The sequence below is a fragment of the Lampris incognitus genome, chromosome 17 (genome assembly GCF_029633865.1).
Source record: "Lampris incognitus isolate fLamInc1 chromosome 17, fLamInc1.hap2, whole genome shotgun sequence".
NCBI classification, from domain to species: domain Eukaryota; kingdom Metazoa; phylum Chordata; class Actinopteri; order Lampriformes; family Lampridae; genus Lampris; species Lampris incognitus.
This window is the reverse complement of record NC_079227.1, coordinates 23,591,587-23,611,182: the sequence shown is the minus strand read 5'-3', so window position 1 is coordinate 23,611,182 and position 19,596 is coordinate 23,591,587. Positions and strand designations below refer to the sequence as shown.

At 45.8% G+C, this 19,596-nt stretch overlaps 1 protein-coding gene across 1 annotated transcript in view; it reads right to left on the bottom strand.

Moving 5' to 3' along the window:
• Positions 1-15,350, bottom strand: part of LOC130127625 (heparan sulfate glucosamine 3-O-sulfotransferase 3A1-like) — a 45,239-nt gene extending 29,889 nt beyond the window's left edge. Inside the window, exon 1 of the mRNA XM_056297312.1 lies at positions 14,749-15,350. Within this exon, the coding sequence (XP_056153287.1) occupies positions 14,749-15,350 (602 nt within the window). The remainder of the gene's footprint in view (positions 1-14,748) is intronic.
• Between the last annotated feature and the right edge of the window lie 4,246 nt (positions 15,351-19,596).

The window sequence follows — 19,596 nt, the reverse complement described above, 5'->3', positions numbered from 1 at the left end:
CTCGCAAGCAAAGACGTGAAGGGAAACGCTGCGGTCTCTATTTGAAGCTATCCCTGGGTTTTTATATAGTCACCCACTGTTCGTTCTGCTCAGATTTCAGTATGAAAAATCATTCTAGGGTGTTTTCATACTTTTTGCTCGACGAGCCACAGACTTGTCAAGTATGGTTTACCACCACCCCCCCCTTATGATTTCTACCGAAGCAGTATACATTACACTCGCTGTGATCAATGCACAGACAAATAATGAAACTCCTTTCCTCCCTGGCTTGTGTCGATGATTGGGAGAGGATATTAATGACCTTGGTATAATGCTAAGAGTCAGAGGCGGTGTGAGGAATGCTGTGACTTCCAGTGTGTGGGAACAAAATGTAAACCAGTGGGGGGCCCTGAACTCTCATTTGTGTTAATAAAACTTCTCTAAATTGTTTGTGTAATGAAATTATGGTTACCAGGGAGGCCTGGGGGACATCAATTAAGCAGATAAGCAAATGAAAATAAATCGCGTCCGATCCGTTGCACCACGGGCTGCCCGTGTGACCGGTAAACACGGGAAGGAAACAGGAAGTGATTTTATTCACTGATTTGAAGGCCAATAAATCCAAATGACAGCAGTCAGACTCGCCACTCTATTCTCAGAGCCCTGGGAAACAACAGAAGGACGGCAAACTCAGCTTCCTAATCTGAGCTATATAGGGAGGGCTTGTTGAAGTCGTATTTCCGTAAAAGATAAGATTATGATGAAAAGCTTTTGTCTGCCATATGAACATGACAGAAGTATTACTCTGTTGGGTGTTAAAGCTGGAAAAGTAGGACCCCCCTTTTGTGCACAGGCGGCCATCTACATCTGCAAACCAATCTTGAGCATTCACTGCCGTCAAACAAGTGCTCGTTCTCAAGGCAAAAGGTGGGATGCGTGGGGCGGGGCGGTTGGTCAAATAAGTGAATTAAGAAGGGGATTGTGGGCTTTGCAAAAGCCGCCCGGGAAAGCCACAGTGAGGCACATCAGCTCTGTTAATGGATGTGATCACAGCTTCCTGCTGAATAATGCAGCCCTGCTAATTGGCTGGATTAATAATTGATGGGGGTGTGTTTGCGGACGCAACAGTGGATAAAGAGCACACAGGCGTCTTGTTGGAAAAGATTTGGAGTGCTGTATCTTGTAGATCTGCCCAGCCTCGTCGTTTGGTTCTAAATGGCCAGTTTCCTCCTCCTGTTGATCAGAAAGGATAGCGCTATAGAGGATGTCTCTTTGTGAAAGGGGGATAACAGCATAAACAATTGGCCTGACAACATAATGATATAATAAGCTCCCTGCCCTCCCACATGTTTGACGGCTAAAATGACTTGGGCTCAAGTCAAGTCCCACAGGCTCTCTGTTGTTACACCCTTAGTCCAAACTGACCCGAGCTGACCCGCAGTTAGCCAGCTGCATAAATACAAATGACGGCAATAATGCAGAAATGAAACAAAAGGTATTGATGTCACAGGATCAATTTTCACAAATACTTGGCACCCGCTTCAGGGCTCAACGATCCAGCGCAAACTCAGTGACAGGAACTAATGTTGCTCTTGTTCAGGGCAGGACAGGATCCTAGTTGTTAAGTGGAAATATGTGTGGTAAGAGAAAGAGACACAGGAAGGTAAGAAAAATAGATTTTACTGCATACTTGATATCGCTGCTGTTCTCAAGGTGTCCCGTTTCCAGAGGATGCACAAAACCAGCCCATACAAAGCCCCGTCTTCCTGTCGTCTCGGGTCAACACCTCCAAATCACTGTTGTGAGCTTCCACAACACAATAGGATCAATATTGCAGGGTGTTTTCAAAGGATTTCCAGTGATCCAGTGGCATTTGGTTACAAGACACTAGATGGCAGAGCCCAATACGTGTTAAACACAGCAGAGCAACCAAACGATTATTCTAAATCTGTACCTGTCAGTAAATCTTGATTAAGACTAAACCATACAAGCCATACATACCATTGCTTTGTCTTCCTAAGTAACCACTTGTTTCACTGATGGCTTTATAACTTCATCGGGAAAATTAATCTCCCAGGAAGAGCAGCAGTGAAATCCAACTACCAAATGCACTGATGAGCCAAAACATTATGACCACTCACAGGTGAACTGAATAATGTTGATCATCTCGAAACAAGGGCACAATGTCAAGGTCTGAGTGTATGATGGCCAGACGACTGGGTCAGAGCATCTCTGAAACAGCAGGGCTTGTGGGGTGCTCCCGGTCAGCAGTGGTACTAGACCCCTGCGCGGGACTGTTTTCTTAATCCCGCTCCCGCTGGATTTCTGACCACTACCGCCTGCACCCGCAATGTGCTTGTCCACTCCCACAATGTGCTTGTCCACTCCCACAAACATTCTGACCATTCAGACCCGCACAGTAGAAGCCCATTTATTTTATCTTCTCCCGTCCCACAGGGAAAACGCATTATTTTACTGTGTACTATTAATAAAGGGATGCATACCTGTCGGCAATAACAGGGCGGAATTACAGTCTAGTGCATAATTACATTGATACTAGTGCAATAATTACAGATCTTTCAGTGCAATAAGTACACCTACTGTAGGGCAAAATTAAACTATATTTGACTTATTATTTTAGAACCTATGTTGTTTGTTTTGCTGAGGTTGTTTTACATTTCTCTGTCTTTTAACACACTGATAAGGAGCAGCGCTCCTCTATTCTGTTCTCCTCCTCTGCATTCATACATGACACTTCGCTGTATCAAAAAAATTGCACCATTAAACGCAACCGAAAAACGAATCGACTGCTTGGCAACAAAATGTTTTATTCAGCTGATAAAATAAATAAATAAGGGCAGCAACTATGTTGACTCCACGGTCAGTGACAAACACAACACGGCCAGCTAGCAGTGACGCGTTTGTTCCAAATGCATGGAGTTTCCCAAACAGCAGGTTGCTGATCTTCTCTCTTGGTTTTGACACACCGTCTCTGAAGGGAGCCGCAAACAATGTCCTTGAAACGAGACTGAAATCGCTGTTTGCGTAATGGGTGGTGCTGGGTATGAATGATGTTTTGTGGTAATCCTCAGTCCATGTATCTGTTGTGATGGCACATCCATGTTTCGATGATCTGCATTGCCACTAAGCTTGCAGTGCCTGAACTCTCCCCTCCACATGTCTGGGTACAGTGGTTGGGTGAGGCAAAACATCTTTTACAGCTAACCACAGGTCACACGCCCAGGACCGATCAACCTGTGGTGGGCCTGCCTCAGCGGAGGGTGTCTTGTGATAAAAGGCCGAAACACCCTGTGATGCTGAGGTACACAACTGACGATGGGTCCTGGTGGTGGCAATGTCACCTTGGCAGACATCTCCAGTTTAATTCCCACCGAAACTGTTGCAGTGCAAACACTAGGGATTTTAACAACCGGTCCTTTTTTTTTAATCTTACATCAAATTTGCCATATCTAGCGGCTACATTGAACTATGCCAACAAAGCCTTTCCTGGCGATGAAGTCATACGGCCGAATGTCTTTACAGCAAAGTGCGACACATTTCTCGATTATATCTTGTTTAATATGTTCAGGGAGAGGTGCTGTATCTTTGAAAGACAGTTTACTCTGACTGGGGAGAAAGGAGCAGGTATGTCGCCTCAACCCAGAGGTGCTGGACTTGTGCCCGTTGTACATCAACACTTTTGCACATTTGTTGCAGCTAACAAAGTCCAGTTCTTTTCCATCTTTGTCTGTCATAAGACATTTTTCTAAATATCAGACTTCCTTGCTTTATTTTTGTACTGTAATGACCAACTTTGAGTTTCTTTTCAACTTCATTTGTTGACTCCATCTTTCTTGTTAGCGCTACATAAATCGCGGGACCCGCAGTTTATTTTTTGACCGCCCGCTCCTGCCTGCAGCAAAGTTAAAACCGCCTGTTCCTGCGAGATTTGCCTTGGGTCCCGCCTCTAGTGAGTACCTACCAACAGTGGTCCGAACCACAAACTGGCGACAGGGTGTTGGGCGCCCAAGGCTCATCGATGCGCAAGAGCAATGAAGCCTATCCCGTCTGGTCCGAACTGACAGAAGGTCTACTGTGGCACATGTCAAAGAAAATCTTAATGATGGTGACGGGAGAAATGTGTCACAACACAGTGCAATGCACCCTGCTGCACATGGGGCTGCATAGCTGCAGTCCGGTCAGAGTGCCCATGATGACCCCTGTCCACTGTCGAAAGCACATACAATGGGCACATGAGCATCGGAACTGGACCTTGGAGCAATAGAAGAAGGTCACTTGGTCTGATGAGTCACGATTTCTTTTAGATCACGTGGATGGCCGTGTACATGTGTGCCGTTTACCTGGGGAAGTGATGGCACTAGGATGCACTGTGGGAAGATGAAAAGCCGGTGGAGGGAGCATGATGCTCTGGGCAATGTTCTGCTGGGAAACCACGGGTCCAGCCATTCATGTGGATGTCAATTTGACACGTGCCACCTACTTAAACATCGTTGCAGACCAGGTACAACCAGTGGTATTCCCTGATGGCAGTGGCCTCTTTCAGCAGGATAATGTGCCCTGCCACACTGCACACATTATTCAGCAATGGTGTGAGGAACATGATGAAGTGTTCAATATGTTGCCCTGTCCTTCCAATTCTCCAGATCTCAATCCAGTTGGACATTGGTGGGATGTGCTGGACCGACAAGTCTCATCCATGGCGGCTCCACCTTGCAACTGACTTGAAGGATCTGCTGCTAACGTTTTGGTGCCAGATACCACAGGACACCTTCAGAGTCCATGGCCCGATGGGTCGGTGCTGTTTTGGTGGCACACAGAGGACCAACAGCATATTAGGCGGGTGGTCATAATGTTTTGGCTCATCAGTGTATCTTTGCAAACATAATTCCAACAATATGTGCCATCTCTCGTCAGAATCATGTCAGTGCAAAATGAGTAAATCTGTTCTCTACACCCTGTAATTTACATGTAAATCCTCTTCTTGGGAAAAACAAAACAGGAGAAAAAAAAATTCCAAGATGGAAAAATGAGGGAAAAAAGCGGTATGTGCAACTCCAGAGCACAGAGGATGTTCCTTCCTCCTACCTCCATCAGCAAGACATGCTCCTGTAATAGCAATCTCCTCTCCTGTCTAATGTACAGTCAGGGCTAGTTGCATTAGCAATTACTAGTGTTCAGGTTAAGATTAATTGAATTACTGGGTGGCTTCCCTGCACTCCACTGTGGGCATATCAATCACAGGCTGAGCGTTACACAGACCCTTTATCACCCTCTTCCATCTTTATGCAAAAAGACGCAGGCTGTGCTGTTGCACTCCATCTATCAATAAACGGCTACGCGATGGCAAACTCATTTTCCAACACATTCCTCTCTTTAATCATGCCGCCTGGCACTTGGGGGAGTTAGTAAAAAAGCTGTATGCCATCTTTCCTCCAAAAGGAATAAAAATGGCTGGGAGGATGAAAAGCAAAACAGCTGGGATTGTAATGGCTCTTGTTTGTCTTTACGAATGAGAAATAGAGGGCACGTGAGTGCTTTGCAAGAGATTGTGGTATATGGCAGTTGCACATTTTAACCAATCATGACAATCTAAAAGAAATACCTGACGAGCACACCGTAAATGGCTTTTTTTTCTTCTTACAATTGCAATGTTTTAGCATTTGAAACACAATGGCTATAAGGAAGGGCATTTATTTGAACAGCTGGATTTCTGCTGCAGGAAACAGGTAGCTCTTCAAAACCGCATATGTAACAGATCTGCGCCGCTCCTGTTTGAATAAAATAGCACTCAAGCCAGATTAAACGCCATTCTGTCGTTCTCTCCTCATTCGCTGCCTTCATTATAAGCCTTTTAAATAAGTGTGTAGGATTTCTGGTCAGGCGCAGTAGCACTGCCAAACCCTAATCTTTGGCATGTTTTGTTTCACTCACCACCACCATGCAGTTCTTTGTTCACCCCCTCGCTGGAATATGCAGAGTACCCTGGATCTAGTGGGGAAAAAAACTCTTTTGAGTGTTGAAAGCTTTGAAAGAACATCTGAACAAAATAATATATCGGTCGGTCGTGCCAGAATAATGCCAATACTGCATTTCTGGTTCACTCAGTGGGCAAACACACACCTAAACCTACACACACACACATCCACATATTAATGCTAAAAGCTCAGGTACAAATTCATTCTCTGTTCAGCACAGAGACAGAGGTTCTGCAGTCAAACAGAGGTTGAGCTTGCGATGCCGTCTGCACATCTCCACCCGTCCTGGCAAGGCCTCTGCAGATGTCTGGGGGGCAGACTCTGCCAAGGCGGCTGGCACTGGCCAGGCCTCAGTGGAACGGGGGGGGATGTTTGGTGCCATCCTATCACCACACAGGCGGCTGCAGATAACACACACATGGCAAGTGCATCAACGTCCAGGCCTTTGAGCACAGAGGCAGCACACAAAAAGGAAAAAATTTCATGTTTGACCAGTGAGCCTGGAAAAAAAAAGACCCTTGAAGAGGGAAAAACACTTTATTGCAGAGTGAATGGAAGTGAAGAGCTGAAAAGATGGACCTCCAACTTCCTTTAGCAGTAAATACTTCACAGTTTTTTAATTTTACCCTGACTTGAAATATTGAACGGCAACGTGTGCCAGAAAAGAAAGAAGAAAAAAACTGAATATGTGGCAAATCCGTTTTAGTGAGAACATTTCTGTCAAAAAACGGAAAACGGAGCACCCAAGAGTGGAGGGCTTCCTCGTTTTTTTTTTTTGGTTTTTTTTTTTGTTATTGGTTCCCAGGCTTTGCGAGGCTCTGGCTCGCCCTCTCTTTCTCTCTGTCCGTCTGTCTGTCTCTCTTCTCTCTCTCCTCTCTCTGGTGGAAAATGCAGAGCACTCCCTGTCCTGTGATAAAGCTGTTGCCTGTGAGATGGGAAAGAGAGATCCATCATGCTGAGGCGAGGGTTTACCCTGCCAATCCACACCAGTGAGGGCTGTAACGCGTACACGCTCCAGCCATGCATCATTTACCAAGCCTTTCTGTGCCCAAATAACATGGTCTTGGCTCCATATTTTGAAAATCCTAATGCTTCCTGGCAAAAAAGAAAAAAACACTGAAAGTCTTGATGTGCATTAATTTTCGAGGCTGTTTTTCTGGTTTGTTTAGTTCACTCCCGCTGTGCAGGCTCAGACAGTGTATGGGCCAAAGCCCCCTCGTGCACGACTCGCCAGTGCCAAACGACGGGGTTACCATTTCTCTTTGTTTTTCTAAGGATAACACTTCACGTCCATCAACTTGGCGCTGCCAAGAAGAGAACAAATCAAATAAATAGGAAGTGATAATATAATACGCGCAGAGGCTGGCAACCATAGTTTATGTATTTAGTTAGATTTGAGTCAGACAGCTTGCACACAATGTGAAGCGCCTGCAGGAAGCAAGGCTGTGATGCTACAAAATAAAATAAAAAAATACATGGCGAGTTTCCATGGAGCTCAAGGAAAAACAAACAAACATCACTGACAGTCGTGGCCGCTGCATTAAAATCATTAAATCAGTAAGTGTTCAGGAGCAGTACTGGCTAAGGGTAGAAAAGACCGAAAGGTAACGTCATGAAAAGGCAAAACATATCCCCTTTGTCTGTATTACAATGAAAACAGTTAGAACAAATCACAGCTCGACAGTGCGATGTATTGCACGGTCGGTCTTAAAAGCATACCCAGCAGAGAAAAGTGATCCAAGCCCCAGAATGAACACCCGATAGTGTAACGCCCAAGACCTCGTAAAACAAATAAATAAACGGAATAAAAAAAGAACAGCTGTCGAGCTGAAGGTCCCTAAAATATCAAAGGGTCAAACAGGTTGCTGGCTCACGTACACGGAAACCCAAAATCGAGTAAACGGCAGAATCCGACGGACGAGTGTAGCCAAAGCGCGACGCTGCAGTCCCGTCTGTTGGTGACGTGAACTCGGAGGGTGGCACATTCTGTGGCGGCCCTCAAGGTGGCCTTTACTGACCCGAATGTGATTAATTACCCTTTCTTTCTACACGTGCTCATCAAGGCTCTTGGGGTTCCTGATCTCTGGGCCGGAGCCATTTGAATGGAAGTTCCCAAATTAGCCCACCCACCTCCATTTTGGAGTTATGGCGGACAACAAACGGCTCTTATTTTAAGTGTGTCAGGTGAAAACATCAGGTGTGAGGGTCCAGTAGGGGTCCAGGTGGTGTCTGCAGATCAGCTTGCACCTGCTGCCTGTCCTCACCCTCCCATCGGTAGGGGGGGTGGAGAAGGGGGCAGATTCCCAGCATGCCACAGGGCAGCTGCTGACAGGCAGAACTTTGGATAGTCCCCCTGCGTCCATCTACCTCCCCTCTATGGGGCCTCCTCTGGTCAGCTGCTGGGGGTGTGCGGAGATGGCGATGAGGGTGGTGGAGGTCACGGGGGGAGGAGGGCTACAGGCATTGGTGGATTGCATTCCTTCAGCGGGAGGTGAGGGAGCCCCTTGTGTCCTGTACAATTATACCCCATGATAATCACTTTCACAACCCAAAGGCAGCTTTGAGCTCATGCTCAGGCGGTCTCTCGGGATCATGTTACCTCTCTCATATGTGTGCCCTCCCGATTCCCTCCCATCCCCCATCCCACCCCACCCACCATCCAATGCACCCATCACACCCACACTCCATAAACTGGCCCCATACTGGGAGACTGGGCCAGCCACAGAGCCTGAAACCTGAGGCCACCGCTGTTCTTCCCGGCCCGCCGCCCGTTCAGGATGTTTTAACTGCTGCTCGCTATTTTCCAGCGCAGCATCATCACGTGAAGGAAAATCGGATAAATCAAACCAGAGGCCAATTATGAGAAGTGTGTTAAAGTCTACATTTAACAACTCTGCTGTGCAGAAGAGTAATGCTCAGACAAACGGCCCCTTTCACAGTCTTCATACTCCTACCTTGCAGACAGTGACGTTCTCGACTGAGCGCTTGTACAAAGGCATGCATATGGGCTCACTCCTACACACACACTCCTATGTGCATGAGCACACACACACACACACACACACACACACACACACACACACACACACACACACACACACACACACACGCATGAACAATAAACAAACAAACATGCACGCAAGTCCACCACGACAGGGGAACTGTGTGCCTCTGGTTTGTATAATTATATAAATGCAAGAAGACACATGGGGCATGTCAATGTTTGTGTATGGAGTCGTGCAAAAGAGAGTGGTGGTGAGGAACTATTTTCAACTCACTCACTCTATTTAAAACTCTGACAAACATGTCATCTCTATATTCCTGTCCAGGTTGGATCAAAGGGCAGCTGCAAGAACCCAAAGTATACTGCAGGTGCCTACAGCTTACATATGCTCTCTCCCTTGCTTGCTCGTTCTCCTTTTTTCTCCTGCTCCCGCTCCCTCTCTCTCTTTCTCCTTCTCTGTGTCGGTCTCTCGGCCTCTCTCTCTCTCTCTGTCTCACACACACACACACACACACACACACACACACACACACACACACACACACACACACACACACACACACACACACACACACACACACACACACACAGGGGTCTCTCTGTTAGGTCTGGTCTCATGCCTCAGCTGATGTGCTATTCTTGCAAGACAACCTGCTACAAGCACTTACAATACACGCCGGGACTCAGGGTAGTGAGGTGCTGCAGCCACAATCCTCCTGTCAAAACGATAACAGCCCACCTGCATCACAAGGTATAGTTAGGTGCAAGCACGGGGCATTTAGGAAACGTTGGCGAATTTCCTGTGAAGTTATTATGAGGTGGTAAGGAAGAGTTTCACAAATACAATTTCTTTCATCGGACTTTAGGTAAATGATAGCGTCTGCAGAATGGGCCAAATGTACTCTGCAAATAGACAGAGCTTAAGTGAGCCATAATACTTTTCCTCCACTGTTAAAGGCCGACCCCTCCCATTCTTTGGCGTGTCAGGCTTTCCACAGGTCCTCCTCACCATCCCCGCTGGCTGGATGATGAGTGACATGTCAGACGGCAACAAACAAGGCCAGAGTTTAAACTCTGCCACCCACTTAATTGACACCTAAACCCGGCCAAGACACAAGCAACTTGGAAGCCGATCTTACAGCAAACGCTGGAAATTCGACCGCTTTTCACCAGCAGCACTTGACAAATGGGCGAGTTTACTTTCTCTGAGCAATTTATCCATAATGGAGCCATGTCAACAACTCTGTTTGGCAAGGCCAATGTAGGAAAGAACGATAATCACAGAAGAGAGAGAAAATTGGCATTTATGGAATTCAAACGTGGATGGAGCACTTAATATTACGCCGCACATTTTACATCTGGATCTTGTATGGCATTTCAGTTGTAGTAAAAGCCTCCATAGTCTGATATGCTCCCTGCATATCCACATCTGAGGGTCTTTTGCCCCAGGCCACTATACAGACCAGAGGCATAAACCAGACTGCACTGCCTCACTGTTTTCTAGATTACTCCCAACTGGGTCAGTAGTTTTATTATTAAGACCACTTTTTACCACCATTACAGAATTTCCTTTCAAATAAGGCCAGTTTCAAGAACAGGGAACCCCCTAATTTAATCTAATTTTCCTATTTTTCTTATTGAGCATGCCCTTTGCATTTGCTCTCTCGTGGTTTCAAGTATGGCATAGTTTTGTAAACACGAGTCAATATCAACAGTAGAGGAATAAAAGCGGATGAACTTTTGCGAATAGCTATAAAAAGCGGCGTCAAATAACAGCGCAGCGACAAATTGAGTCTTGGCTTTTATCAAAGCCGTACAAAGGCTTTGCAGACAAATAAGCAGCCAGCCATTCATCCCCTGTCTATTTGCTTTGCAGAGTCCTGTTATGCATTGGGCCTGTCTAAGCTTAGGGGGATTGGAGCGATAACAAGGGAAAGGTTGGATAAGTGGACGAGTGTGTGTTTGCTTGTGTGTTTGTGTACGAGTGTGTGTGTGTGTGGGGGGGGGTATGTTTGTGTATGTCAGACTGGGAGAGAAAGAAAGAAAGAAAAAAATAGTGTGTGGCGTGTGCGCTTGCGCGGGGGATTTTCGAGTGTGTGTCTATGTCTGGGTGTGTTGAGCGCGGCACCACGGTGCCCCCCATTTTACAGGTCACTTGTGTTTTTATGAAGAGTAATTAACCCATTAGAGGATCTGGAGCTGCCTAATCCAACCAGGCTGCTGACATCACCCCCCCACACACACACACCCCTACGCCGCCTCCTTCTAGACAGGTGAAAGCCAGTCTGGATGTAACCCTAGAAGACCACAAGCCTTGTACCGGTCACTCTTAGCTGGGCCTTCTCTCGCATCGCAGTGTTTGTGTCTGACCTCCATGTTCACCCTGACGGCTCATTTCCACAACAAAACCCTCGACAGGTTGCGGATGACTGTCTTGCAACAACGAGGAGAAATATTTAGTGGAATTTAACACCGACGGCCGGCGGAACCGATCAGGCCCAGTGTTGGTTTCCTATTTAAGAACAGGCCTGAATTTAACAGATGCAGATCACTAGCAAAACAAAAACAAAAAAGAAGAAGAATGCTTCTGTACGAAAGTGTTTGAAGAGGGAGCAGAATATTCTGTTCAACGAGCTAAAAAATATGGGTGTTTTTTGTTCAAAGAAGTGAAGAAAACCTCAAGTTGATTACGTTTCACTTTGGTTTTAAGTGAGGTCGATGTACTGGAAATACCGCCTGGGAACACCCAGAAAGCTCCACTCCAACCTAAAAGAAAAGAAAAAAAGAAAAGAAAAGAAAAAGAAAAAGTGGTTTCGGAGATCCGAATAAATGAGGATGGAAGACAGAGTATTCTTCACAGCTATTGGCGGGCTGTTGGATTCCTTGAAGTTAGCGAGGACAGACACACACACACACACACACACGCACGCACAACAACGCTGACGGGAAGCAGCAACGGACGTTTGTTTCACAGCACGCGGGCTCACGTTTGCCAAGGTTTCAACAGCACGAGCCGAGACAGACAACACGTAAACCTTCTCAATAGGTTAAAATACTTCTGCGTCATAGCTTTGGGTGTGCGAGCGCGCGACTTCGAGGGCACTTTCTGGAGAATCCCCACAAGCTGCCAGTGAAGTAGGATTCTGGGAAAGCACCGGGAATAAAAAAGGAAAACGGCGCTATGGGAGTTGCCACGTCATGTTAGAGCTGCGAGGTGTCAGCCTATCCCACGCATTCCCGTAGAGACGAGCGCGTCATACGAAGGAGCCATATCGGCCATTACGATAAACAAAATGGCCTCTTGAGGCAAACGCCAGTACGTTTTAAGCGCCCGCAACAGTTGCTAACGGAAAGTCTTGCATGATTCCAGCAAAATTGGACGCGGTGATTATAGTCACAGAAAACCTTGCTTCAGCATGGCAGCCGTTGGGTAGAAAATGTAAGAAAAGTAAAATAAATCCAGTCTGACGTGCAGTTTGAATCACTTACTGGTTTCATTTGTTTTTCTGTTTGGTTTTTCTGTTTTCTTCTTGGCCGTTGGCACAAATGGCCACACTTACATATCAAGAGTTTACGAGTTGTTTTTGTTTTTTTAAAGCACATGAGCCGTATGAAAGTTGTTAAAAAAATAAATAGCGCCTTAATTTTGTCAGTCTGACTGGTGAACAGCAGAGGGGACAGGGCTTGTCCTGTTGTTGACTGACACTTGGAGGTAACAAAAAGACTTCCTTGACCCCGAGCAAACGAGCCTAAATGAATGTAATTCTATCAAAGGAAGTCTGCATACACAAAATATAAAGTCTATCAATAGGATCCCAATCAGACATTTTGGAGGGGAATGCCATAGAGATCGGCCCCAAAGAGCAGATGCACTCCTTCAGAGCGGGCCGTGCCTCTGGAACAGTTATTTATTCCTTTTCAATTCAGGGCTCCTTCTCTCTTCAATGGGCGGCATTAAGTGTAACCGGCACTGAGGTCCGTCCTTGGATGCACGATCCAAATTCCAGGGAATCTTGGCAACTCCTCGGGATAGATGGGATCCTCACGGATATACCCCCCCCACACACACACACACACAATGGATGAATAGGTAAACAGAAGGGCGTGAAAGAGTGATGGGAAAAAGAGAGTGTTCACTCAGAGGGGCACAAAGAGGGAGGTGTGTGAGTGGGGAAACGGAGAGAGAGGGAGAGAGAGTGTTTGATGAAGGAGGGGTAGGGGTGGATGGGTGGGGGGTGTTGGATGGAGTCGCCGGAGAGCGAGAGTAAAAGTTTTGTCTCAAGGCTTTTAGAGAGGGGAGCTGTGCATGGTGTTAACTCAATCAAAAGGTGAATTATATCTCCTGAGACACTCAGGTAACCTTTCATTATAGCCCTAATCCTTCTTAATAACAGACCTGCAATGTCGGCAATGCACCATTAGACAGAGAACCACGGAGAAGGAGAGCCATTATTCTCCATAGCTCCTGCAGAAATGCGAGCGCGCGCTCGCGCTCGGATGTATGCACGCACGCGCGAACACGCGCAAGGTGTCAGATAAAATAAATCCCAAATCTGTTAGCTTTGGAAAGGGGAATGTGGGATATCAAAGGGTAACCCCGCCTTGGAGGGGAATAAAAGCGTGTTTGTGTGGTCCCAAGAGTTCTCCAAAGTATCAACTTTTTGTCAAATCCAACTGACTGTTTCTTTGCATCTCTCCACCGGAGGGGGAAAAGGGATTTTGCGAGACTTTCAACTTGTTTTTCCTCAATCTCAACTGTGTTTAAGAAAGATGAAGTTTTCTATTCTGCCCCTTGAGGCCCCTGCACGTACGTGGATCACACGTGAACATTCTTTTCATTAAGTTTTCAGTGTCATTTTTATTTTAGAGATGAGTTGATCAAAAGTTTTGCAATTAATGTATCCGTTATAAAACATCCAACATATTGCTGGGGAACTACCTTATAGTACAGTATTGAAAAAATTTAAACTTAATTTCAGTTTCTTTTTCTCCATCAAAGTGAAGTTCAACAAATTTCCGTACGAAAAAGACGTGGGTTTTATAGACGGGCACATCGAGGTGGGTGGGAAATTGCAAATGTTAAAGATAATTTAAAAAAAGTTTAGTTATACTGATGGCTTCCATTACAAGGAACACAAATATTCAAATTGTTAATATGCTAATAAAATGTTTAACGCAAACAAACAGGTGGAAATCTGTGACAAAAGAAGAAAAACATCTCGTTAAAAAGTTCTTAAGAAGGAAAATATGCAACTTATTTCTTGCAATATCGTCTAGCTACGTGTATTAGTGCTTTCTAATTCCAAAGTTTTCATTGTGAAATAAACAAATTTCACAAAAAATCGGCGACTTAACTAGTGCCAAAACTTGTGCGTCGTGATTTAGACAGAAAAACAAAAGTAATAAATTAAACTTGGGCGAAAGTGACGAGGGAATAGGGCCAGAATACAACAGTACAAAGCTGAACAGCAACTAATTTGAAGTGATGAACAAGGTCTAGAAACGAAACAATTTTCCTTTTCTCGCTTGAATAAAAATCATGAAACGACGACTTAAGTTTACCCGTATTACTTTGACAAGTTGACAGCCAAAACATTTGCAAAAAAATTAGGGGGGGGGCAAACTTCTTGATAATAAATGATCCAGAATAACCGAATAAATCATCATTCGGACATTATAGATGTTATAATTTCTAGACCCGCTTACGTTAATTAGCGCTGATGATGACATATACAGTATTTGGATGATTCTTTATGTTTGTGTATCTACCTGTACCACTGAAGCCCGTTGTCGTAGTTACGGTCGAAGAAGTGCGGCTCCGCTCCCACGGCTCTGATGTCGGGGTGCACGCGGAGGAACTCCAGCAGCGCCCGTGTCCCGCCCTTCTTCACCCCGATGATGATGGCCTGGGGCAGCTTCTTCGCTCCTTCTCCCAGCGGACTCAGTCTACCTGCCCCCGCAAACCTCGACGGTACGAAATCCGCGGCGGGCAGCAGTAAGGACTCCTCCGGCGCCCCGCCGTCCAACTCCTGAACGCCGTAGGAGAGCCGAGCGTTACGGACGCCGCCGCCTCTCTCCGCCCGGTCGCGGCCGGCGTAGTGATGACCGCCGCTCACCGCGCCGTCCGACGCGGCGGCGGTCCATCTTTGCAGCAGCCGCTTTCTCGTCCTCAGCGACGTCGTCAGGTCGTCAAGTTCCGCGTCGACCGGTCCGGAGGCTTTCACCGGGGACGGGGAGGGAGCGGTGCCGCAGCGGTCGGCGAGGCAGTGCAGGAGGTACAGGGAGGTGAGGAGAGAGCACAGCATGACCGCGGGTTTCCTGAAGGCGCCCCGGGAAAGAGGGTCCGGTTTACAGACGCGGCTGAAAGCCATATCGATCCCCGGGTGATCGGTGGAGGAGCCGCAGCCATGCTAGGCGGACATCCCGGAGTCTCTCTGCCATGAGGAAAGCCACTTCTCCCCGCGAGGCTGCATCCACACACCGCGGCCGTCGATTCAGCACCTCGCCGGGCTCCTTTGGGACAACGACCCTCTAGCTGCGATTTAGAATAAAGAAGATGATGAAGAGAAATCCCCTCAGAAAGACAGCCGAAGATGTCGGCTTATGCCTGACACTTGACATCTATCGTTATGGAAAACGGTGTGTTGTTAAAGTAATAATTCACATCACGTTATGTTGCCCTCAGCTGAGATTGTCTCTGTCCGTCCTCAGTGTGTCTGATGCTTCCACCATGCAGGAGGACCTCCGGACTCTAAACACGTGTTTGTGTGTGTGTATGTGTGTGGTGTTTGTTTCTCTGTGTGTATGTGGAGTTGTAAACTTGTGCAGCCTGTCAGGTTGGACAGCGGGCATGTCACAGTGTCGTTTGCCTCGACGTGTTTGGTCAAGGTATAAGAAATGGAGAGAGAGGGAGAAGGAGACATGTCAGCGAGCCAATGAAACTCCAGGTGGGCGTGAACACAGATACATCCTCGTGGTCTGAACATGAAATGAATCCCATCAGGTCTTCACTGTGGGTTTAGAAGTATATTTGTGTCTATAATAATGCATATGAATTTATAATTTGCCTGTTTAGCTGTGCGAGGGCTGCAGTTCTGCGGGCTCTTTGAACACTGAACACGCAACCGCAACCGCACACATACTGGCACACACACACACACACACACACACACACACACACACACACACACACAAAACACAGAGGGCTAATTTAGAATTAAACTAGAAGGATTGTTTCGGCAGTTATCCCTAAATATTATCATATTTCAACTTGATACTCATTTAGAAATTATTCTACCATCTTCACCACATGAGCCAATTCTCCACCGCTCCTCTTCTTTCCAGCGGCCACTGCAGCTTGGTCAGGCCACCAAGGAAGATGGCCCCCACTGTCAACTCTCTGTCTCTGTCTCTGTCTCTCTCTCTCTCTCTCTCTCTCTCTCTCTCTCTCTCTCTCTCTCTCTCTCTCTCTCTCTCTCTCTCTCTCTCTCTCTCTCTCTCTCTCTGTGTCTCTCTCTGTGTCTCTTTTTTTTTTTTGGAGATACACGGTAGAACAAAAAAGTAAAATAATGATAACAGGGCACATTATTTCTTTACAAGTGAGAGAGAACAGAGCCAAATGTTTCACATCTGCTCTTGCCTTTTGGGCATTAGCATGAGAATGTCTGGGCAGTGCTTCAATGCTGCACAGCACCCTGCTTGAGAGAGAGGATGGAGACCTCAGACACTGGGCTGCATTGCCTGTGCCAGATGTCCCCCATGTTGTGGAAACAATACAAGGGAGGGGGGGTGCCTTGCATTTAACAAATCACAAAGACAAAACCCCTTGTCTTGTCTTGTCTTGTCTTTTATTTTCTCCATCTCCCCAACCCAGCAGAGACAGCATGGCTGCTCAGCCTTAGGTCAGCATTGCCTCACAGGGGTCAGATGTCTTCACATCCTCGCTATCAGACTGGAGAGTAGAATACCCATAGACTGATACTATAACTCAAAAACGGAAAAAAAAAAAAAAGATCAGCTGTCGGTTGTATACTTCTCAGGACACGTTGACACAATGAGGGTTTATTTAAAATATTTGTAGATGCCTTTATTTTTTGCGGTGAATGCAAATACGGGACAATTTTACAGTCGGGTCAACAGCCAGATTCATTCTTTGTCACCGTATAGTGAGCCCGCGCCACTCACTGGTTTCTGCTGGGTTAGTATTGGGGACTGTATGATCCGGGTCTGGGGCGTGCCCTGTGCAACGTAGCCATTTTCGGGAGGGTTTAATGTTTGTGCAGGGACACATACTTCCTTCAAACAAAAAAACAGCATTTAGTGTGTAATTACACACCCAGACTTTGGTGCTTTCTGAAAAATGTGCAAGCAGTCTAGGAGGCATGTAAAAACGAAATCCGGCTTTCATCTTCTGCGTTTATCCAAATTACTGCACTATGGTTACGTTGACGCAGTCTTTTTGGAATCTTGGATGCAGAGTCGGGGTTTAAGTTTAAAAGGAGTACAAACACAAACTGTTTATTATCCTTTGAATATAGTCTTACACTTTTTCTTTGCATACTGAATAAATTCGCTGGGCATGACATGGGAAAGCAAACATGGACCAAAGCGAAGCCAAGTAGGAAATGACTGAATTATCTGTGTCTGATTGTTGTTTTATAGGAATGTATAAAACATACCTAGACTTGTGTGCTAGCGCTCTCAAATGCACCATCAACAGTGAGAATTTGGTCATGCGGAAACGGTTTCCATTGCTGAGCTGGCCAAGTAGTTAGACTCAGTATCTCAGCCATGCACATAATCCTCAGACAGGTTTATGAACTGAGGTTTGGGAGCTGTCAGTTTGGAGGAGACATCTTTACTGCCAATATTATGGCTTTGCATTACTCAACCTGAAATCCGACGGCTGTAAAATTTTGCATTTTTTGCTATTTGGGGCGAAATTCATCTTCAGGTTCGGACAACGAACCTCTTTGGATGGTGCACAGGTTTGATAAGATTCACAGTTTTGTGGAAGACATATTTACGCCACAGGATGAGACTCGGTGGAACAAACGTTTCTAGAAACGGTCGGTGCTATTAGTAAAGAGATCCATATTTGGAAATATGTATGGATAGAATTTATATATTTCTTGAATGAGCCACGGATACCACCACAAATTTCAAAAAAAAAAAAAGCTGAGCTCCTCGGCTTTAATTTTCCTAACTTCCTAAAGCTGTCTCATTTTGCTGGAAATTGAAGTATTGCCCACTTATGAACCGGCAAATTGGTCATGGTATTGTTCAACCCTGCCTCCTGTAAGCGCCATTTTTATATCCTTTGCATTGTGATTAACACAACGACTTCGGGGGAGGCATAAAATCAACACTCAGTGCATGTTTACGACATTTTTTGAGGAAAACCTCTAATCCAGCGTACACGTATGGCCTGGTAGGCAAGCCCGAGCGGAGCATGGGTTCATTTTGCAGGACATAGCTAGTTAATGTTTCACTCAAACGGGGACTTTTTTTTGGCATGAGAGGAAATGTATTTGGTTCTATATACACAGCTGTTGGCCATTCATCGAGCTTGTGTGTTCCTTCGTTTCTTTTACTCACCCCGCACAGAACAGGAAGGGTTTCTGTTGACGGTGGAAATTCAAATAAATCATCCTCGCAATCAGATTAACACTCATCTGAAGTGGCGTGTCTCTTTAAATGCTCTCAAAAATGTCAACATGCAACCGATTTGAATAAAATGCACAAACTGTGCCATTCGTCACTGTTTTATCTTCAAACTCAACAATGCCACGGGCAAAAGAGGAGGACACGGTACTATGGCTGCAAATTTTCTCTCCCCTTTTTTTTTTAGAAGAGGAGGGTGTAAGGATGTGGTTTATTAACTCACTATAACCATAAAAAATACACGACAAACGAAGATTGATAAAAATCTGGAAAGTTCACGCTACATGTGACCTGTGTCCCAGCTACAGCGTAAGACCTGAGGGCCCAAAATAAATGTTTTAAGAGGAGAGCTGTTCATCATGTTATCTTAAAATAACAATGTTACCATAAATTATGTTTCAAACAGCAAAAAAAATAATTTACTGCCACTCTGTCGGATGATGGCAAATCAATCTGGTGAAGATTTAGCAAGTTTGTGGTTGCAAGAAAAACATGTTGGGGACTGTATGTTGCACTGTTTCATCTGTGGGTTTTCCCTCCCAACAGCTTGTGTGTGTTGCGTTAGCATTCATGCCACATTCCTTCCTGTGAGAGGCAGCAGGATGCAGCTGATTATGAGGGAGAGCGAGGGAGGTTGCGGGGTGATGGTGTATCCATATTTCTTCTACTCACTGGCCTCTTTTGTTTCCAGTGAGGAGGCTACGGCTCAACGACAAGCCAGTCCGGGTGCAACAGGGTTAACGACACATATGGGCGGCGATATCATATCAAAACGGGTGGACTATTGTCTAAACCAATCTCCGAATGCACTTGGCATGAGGATAATAATAATATCGCAGTGACTTCTGAGTTTATTCTCTAAGCAAAATGTGGAACATTACCCTAATTTTCTCCACATGGCAGATTTTTTTTTTCCCCCAGAGAGCGGAAAATCTAAATCCATATCATCAAATT